This window comes from Trichoderma citrinoviride, assembly GCF_003025115.1.
Source record: "Trichoderma citrinoviride strain TUCIM 6016 unplaced genomic scaffold BBK36scaffold_3, whole genome shotgun sequence".
In the NCBI taxonomy this organism is placed as follows: Eukaryota; Fungi; Ascomycota; class Sordariomycetes; order Hypocreales; family Hypocreaceae; genus Trichoderma; species Trichoderma citrinoviride.
Genome location: NW_020194711.1, coordinates 41,664 through 48,466, shown reverse-complemented (window position 1 = coordinate 48,466; position 6,803 = coordinate 41,664). Strand labels below are relative to the sequence as shown.

Sequence of the window (6,803 nt, the reverse complement as noted above, 5' to 3'; positions counted from 1 at the left end):
CCGAATGCCGCGTGCCGCGTCTAACCCTGGATACTTTGTGCGGAGTTCTCACTCGCGGCATAATCGGAGCGTGGTGTCAATCCGCGCCAATTTATCATCGAAGGATACATATCTGCTGGACAAGTGATAGCACAAGGAGGACTTACTTTTATTGCCTACTTCACCAGGACGTTAATGCCCTATCTGCATGAAACACGGGTAGATGACAGATTTAGATCTGTACCTAGATCGATTCACGATGCCTTCCTAGATCTGTTGTTGGTTGAAGAATTCGTGTGCATATTAATCGCGCTTAGTGCCTAACAAGGTGGAGAGGACTGAAGCGGGAAAAAAGGTACAGTACCTATACAGCTTCTGTTGCAACTATAACTGTACATTGCATCAGATCCATAACGCATGAGGTAGCGGGTCACCATAATCGAGCCATGGGAACGCAGGCAACACATTCTGTTGTGGTCTTGCAATTTGTGAGAGATCCTTGGTCATTTTGGGTTGTAATTTTCTGAGGTTACAGAGTTGTCAACTGGGGACGTGCCAAAAGGGAGCTGGACGGAAGACAATGCGTATTTGCTAGTAGTTATCTTAAAGACCTGTAGAGAACGGATCAACTGCACACGGTTACACACTCCGTATCTACAAAAAGACGCAGGCATGCACGCGAGGATACATACTGGTGTGGGATATTGGAGTCCCATGTAACTCTTTCCTCGAAACTTCGCGTAGCATCTGAAAGGCGGCTTTGTTCATACTAATGAAATATCACCTTGTGCATAAGAAGTCACCGTCAACTACTCCGTTCTAGTACTTTGCCTAACAGCGTGTGCATCCTGCAAGAATAACAGAAAGGAGAAACCATCACACAGAAATACTACGTCGGCACTCCATGCCTTCATGTATATGCATGTCCTGGCCGTCGGTAAATTGCTGATGCCCAGTAGTATTAAACTAGGTAACACGAATACAACTACTACATACATCTACAGGCCCCCGAAGTCCTAGGGCTCATAGTAGTATCAAATAAGCATCAGCACTAAGCAGTAGTGTATCAGGGGCTAGATCGAATTCGGAAGTGATTCACCGGCCCGCGCCATCGGCCCATTCTATTGCATCTCGAAGGAAGGATGATGTCTCCACTAGTAATTGGTAAAGTACATGGTATTCGATCCTCGCAAGCCGCCTTTATCACATGTTATGAACATAGCTACAATTTTTTTTTTTGTTTTTGTATCCTATAAGAGGCATTTGGTCAATATCAGCATACACTGTATGAAATAGACAAAAGCTCGCAACGGTTGACTTTCTAACTCTGCCTTGACTCAGTTCGTGTACAGACATCTGAGGTTGTCACTCTACTATCATGCTGCGGTTGATATGTATGGTCATCCAGTGTCTGCTGCACACCATACTCCGTATCGGTCTCGTAATCGCCGAGGCACCATGCTAAGCGCTTAGGGGAATGGATCGTTCTTCCTCGCCTCAAAGGTCTTCCCGCGGGTGGCATTTCATACTTTCTAGGGGGCCTTGTTCAAGCAGCATTGCCCGTGGGGGTTCTGCTGTCACCCTTTTCTAAGCGTTTCCCACATGGACAATAGGCATCAGTGCCAATCGAGTGCTCAAAGAGGGCTTTTGCACTGCGTCGGACAAAAACCGGAGTTGATTGACGTGGCCGAGAAGCAGTAATCCAGGGTGCTTATGTTTCCTACATAGTGTAAATAATCTGTATCGCGCGATTCTTCTGCTTAATATGTCAGGATCCCCGTCATACGATCTCTCGTATCAAACGTAATAGTATCCACTCTATAAACCTCTACGACGCTTAGGTGTGGCGACGACTACGAGTGAAGAGATTTGCGAACACTACGCCCATCTACTCCAAGGTGCAAAGTAGGAAGTGCTACACAACGTTCCATGACCGCTCCCAGCGAATTAAATATAATAATAATATAACCGTGAAAGTCCATCTTGCTTCAAGGTTGTGCTAACTTTTAGTAGCGTCATTGCTTGCCAGGAGACTTATTCTCAATCATTCAGGTTCCTAGTAGTGTCTTATTTCTGGTGTTAGTCAGTTGCTGTTGGCTTCCGTGTTGATGCTTGTTAGTGACGGACTTCGTTCTCCGGCGGCTCCAGTTGGCGGCAAGCGGAGCTTTTTTTTGCGCATTCCTCAACGTCCCCCTTAATCCTGTATCGTTTTCCAGCTTGATTCAGTTTTGTAGGTTCTGCCTCATCGGTTGGCGTTCATGTACAGCGAGACCTTCGTCCTCTGGGCTCATCAAGTTTCCTCCTCTTGGACCATCGTGAAGACGAACCGCAACTCTACGAGTACGACAAGCAACCGTTGCCATTGTGCAACTGCTGCCGACAGCAGAGCAAACAGAAAAGCATGGTGATCAAATCTGAATTGCCGCAAAGCTCGCAGAGAGATGCACAGCAAGAACCTCAATCAAATGACTGGAATGGACCTGATGATCCAGACTGTCCATACAACTGGCCAATGTGGAAGCGGATCTATATGACCAGTATCCCAGCATTGCTTTGCATCAACGTGTTAGTATTCTCTTACAGTTCGACAAAGAAGGCCTCTGACTCTTTCAGGTCCTTTGCCTCTTCTGTTTACACATCCGGTGCCGATGACGTATCCTCGCGTTTTGGCACCTCTCATACAGTGTCTCTTCTTGGCCTCTCCCTCTTCCTATGGGGTCTGGGGCTCGGAGCCATTATCGCGGCGCCCGTTAGCGAGTATTATGGACGGAGGATTGTATACCTCACAACTGTCCCGATTTTCGGGCTCTTCATCCTCGCCTCAGGTCTTGCGCAAAATTTCACCACTCTGGCCGTCTGCCGCTTTTTTGGCGGCTTCTTCGGAAGCGCAGTGGTTTCGGTGGGCGGAGGTACGAATGCAGACCTCTGGCCGCCGACTCTCGCAGGATTTGTTTATCCTTTCTACTTCGTCTCCCCTTTCCTTGGGCCTGCTTTTGGTATGGCAGACTCTCCCCATCAACTCACCGCAGAATTGAGATTGACATCATTGTTCCAGGACCCGTTATCGGCGGTTTCGTAAGCGAGAAGAAAAGTTTCCGCTGGCTCGAATGGGTGATACTCTTCATGGTGGCCTTCAACTATGTCTACGCCCTTCCCCAACCCGAAACTTACAAGAAAACGATCCTCCAACGGCGAGCAAAGGCGCTTAAACAACCCAACGCCTCTCCTACAACAGATTCCCCCCCTCTGAGCGCCGTCATCCAGCGGATCGTTCTCAAGCCGTTCAAGATGCTCTTTGTGGAATCCATCGTGCTCTTCATGACCATCTACATGGCGTTCAATTTTGCTGTTTTCTACAGCTTCTTCGCCGCCTTTCCCTACGTATTTGGCGGCAAATACGGATTCACGCCCGGCCAGGAAGGGCTCACATTTATCTCAGTCGCACTGGGTTGCGTCATCGGCTTCCTCGCAGTCGTCTACATCGACCGGCGAACGTATCCGACACTCGAGGCGAAGTACGGTGTCGGGGCAGTCCCGCCTGAGCATCGTCTCTATGGCGCCATGGTAGGCTGTGCCCTCAACCCAATCAGTCTCTTCTGGTTTGGATGGACAGCCAATGCTGGCGTGTACTGGCTGAGCCCTGTGATCGCAGCCGTTCCGTTTGCTGTGGGAAACATCATGGTGTACAGCAGCGGTGCCCTTTATATCATGAACTCATACGGGTCGCTCCACGGCGCTAGTGCTCTGAGTGCTAATAGCCTTCTTCGGTATGCAGGCGGTGGCGCGTTCCCCCTGTTTACCGTGCAGATGTTCTCTTCTTTGGGGATAGGATGGGCCAGTAGTTTGCTGGGCTTCGTATCCGTGGCCTTGGTACCGGTTCCGTGGGTCCTGTATAAGTATGGCAGGCGCATCAGAGCACACAGCCAGTACATTGTTATCGAGGAGTTGTCGGCTGAGAGCTCGTCAGTGGAGGCTGCATGTGAGACGGAATAGACAGGGGATCAAAGCAGAAAACCTGGACACGCATTTGGAACAGCGAGGCGTCCTCGGAGAATTTTCCATCTGATTTTCCTTTTCCGAGCCTAGAAAGGCAATGTTGTTGGTTCGGCTCACTAAAGCTGGTTGGCCGATCCTTGGCCCAGATGAGCAGATAGATAAGCATATAACGTACATACATATCAAATATGTAAGGTGCAGATTATTGTCAGTACATACCTATTTGATAAGGTAGTATCTAAATGTGCCATGTAAATAAGCTTCTCATCGCATTATGACATCCCGACAATAGCGACAATCATAGAACGAATTGGAACTAAGAGTCAAGAAGAAGCGACGTAAAAGGGCCCTGGTTTCTAGCCTCAAAATGGACTACCCTTGAGTGGCGCTATAGAAACGTTTTTTATGACAACGCCTGGTACACGATGTTGTAATGTCGTTGTAATGTCGCCTGGAAAGGCCAGAAAGCAATTCTCTCTTGTGGGTAATGTCCACGCACCGCGGACACGTCTCGACAAGAATTATCCAACGCAGGCTGATATCCATCAGTCGACAAAGGCCTCGCAATGTCTCTCTCGTGCAATCCCTTCTCCACTGGTTGTGCGAAATTCCACCCAAGACATTCCTTCGATGAAGGTTGGTCACAGTGAATAACTTTTCTATTTATTATCTCGAATGTAGACAAAGACATCTGAACCTCACTCCCGGCAAGAAATTCGCCCACTCGAATGCATGTGCCAGTACTACGAAGGTACCTTAGTATTAGCATGATTGGCTTTGGTCGTCTCCGGGACCGTGACAGCGTAAGTACCTGAGTACCTGAAGTACTTGAAAACTTCATCGGCTATACTTCGGTTAATCAAACGCAGAGATGCCCGAAATGAGGTTAGTGCAATAAACCGCTATTCAATTCTTTGGTAATACTAGCCCCATCTAATGAGCTGTAGCCTGCTCGTATAGTCACGTGCTGTCTCAATCTCCCAGCCTCCTTGTTTCCTCCGCTTTGACGCGCGCCATTCTGCTTTATCATCAAGCTCATCATTCGCACCCGTCGTCGCCATCAAAAGAGTCGGCTGAGCGCTCTTGACCAGCTGTCCGGATTTCTACCCACTGGACGAGATTTATTCTCCTCTTTTGGAAGACCCGGGGTCGAGAGAAGGGACTCGCTTCGGCTCGCAGGTTTTTCTGGAGCTTTGAGCAAGTCGCCTGTCTGCGAAGCTTGCTCCTTTGAGCGAATTCTGCCTCATCTTTCCCATTCATCGCGTGCGTACCTTCAGAGACGGAGCATTGCCTTCGCGCCCTTGGCCAGCTGTCCTGCTGTCTACCCACTGAGCGGGATTTTTAATCCTTCCTTGGAAGATCCGGGGGGAAGGGACTCGTCTGAGCTCGCAGGTTTCTTCTGGAGCTCTGGACAAGTCGCCTGTCTGCGAAACTCGCTTTCTCTGCTGCCTGTGATCCCTTCAAGCTGGTACGTTGGGTCTTGTCCATTAAACTTATGTAGGATGCCGCGAACTAGTCCCGAACGAACGTTGTCGACGTTCCCGTGTCTTGATTTCGACGTGAAGACGCCCGCTTGCATAGAGTGGGTATCGAACGATACGAGGCATTGCCTGGTCGATCCTGATCCCCAAAGATGCCGTGTGATGTTTGAGAGCCGCTTTACCAACGAGAGCTCTTTGGCATCTTTTCAGCTGCATTGCCCCATCCGAGTGAAAGGTATCGAGGCTCAGTCAAACATCATCTGTCTGATCCATACGTCGTCCATCACCTCGTTCGACTACTATGAGAGCCCAGAACTTCCGGAGACTGTGCGAAAGAAACTCAACTGCCAAGCCATTGGTTTGCATTTCGAACTCTGTCAGCCTGTCGATCTTATCGCTCCAGCTGCGGCGACAGAACCGGTTCAACCAAGAAAGCGACTGTCTGGCGAAACATTCGATTCTCTACGCTCGCTAGCCAAATCTTCCGCTCTCGACATCTACATCTCGGCTCGAGAGATCTCCCAAGCCAAGCTTACGGCTGTTCGCGAAGCCATCTTTCGAAGCGGCTTAAAACCATTCAATGCCGACATTTCAGCCGTTTTGGCGTCATTGTATGGCGGTAAAGGGGGAAAGGCTGTCGACCTTTCTCCACGAGATCGCCCGTCCATACCGAATGACGAGCCTCCATCATACGCAGACCTGGAGCCTCCGCCTCCTCCGGATGATGATATTCAACCACCCTCGAAAGCCAAACTCCTGCCCCCCGATACGACGGCTGCGGCCGGAAGCAGTAACAATAAGCGACGTCGATTGGACGATTCGAGTACTTCATCCGAAGTCGACAGCTACTGTGACATATGGGATACGCTACGTCATATGCGCGAGGATATGCAAAAACTGGCGAAGCGAGTTAAGCGCCTGGAACAAGAGAACAAGGGTCTTAGAGAGGAACTTGATGACTTGCGCGCTAGCTGTGAAAAGGCCACTGATGCTATAGAGTCTGATGAGACAGCGTTGCTCGAAGTGCACGAAGAACTCGACGAACTGAAAGTGCAGGTCGACTTTCTCGCTCAGGGTGGATTGTACAGTGATGTTAAAGAACAAATTGTTGAAACGGTTACGAACTCTGTCCTCGAGCATATTCTAGATGGGGGCTATAATACGAAGATTACATTCGAAAAGAGCTAAGATTTACTCGCTTTGTCCTTGTCCTCTGAGTATACAGGCCCGAGAAGCATATCATGGTCTCTGTGGTAAAGTTCTGTAACAATAACCTACTTACCTATACCCTTGATCCGTCCAGACTCAGGAAAGACCGCTGCTTCTACAGGTGGAATGTGAAGAGGA

At 49.3% G+C, this 6,803-nt stretch overlaps 2 protein-coding genes across 2 annotated transcripts; both read left to right on the top strand.

The window, feature by feature from the left end:
• Positions 1-2,380: 2,380 nt before the first annotated feature.
• BBK36DRAFT_1166324 (MFS general substrate transporter) lies at positions 2,381-3,972 on the top strand (the record flags this gene model as incomplete). The annotated part of the gene is made up of 3 exons (XM_024894895.1): positions 2,381-2,544; positions 2,593-2,975; positions 3,035-3,972. The coding sequence occupies 3 exons, from the start codon at positions 2,381-2,383 to the stop codon at positions 3,970-3,972; spliced, it is 1,485 nt and encodes a 494-aa protein (XP_024751729.1).
• A 1,505-nt stretch (positions 3,973-5,477) lies between these two features.
• On the top strand, positions 5,478-6,644 carry BBK36DRAFT_1190734 (hypothetical protein; the record flags this gene model as incomplete). Its single annotated transcript, XM_024896681.1, has 1 exon — positions 5,478-6,644. One exon carries the CDS (start codon positions 5,478-5,480, stop codon positions 6,642-6,644), a length of 1,167 nt encoding a protein of 388 aa, XP_024751728.1.
• Positions 6,645-6,803: the final 159 nt, after the last annotated feature.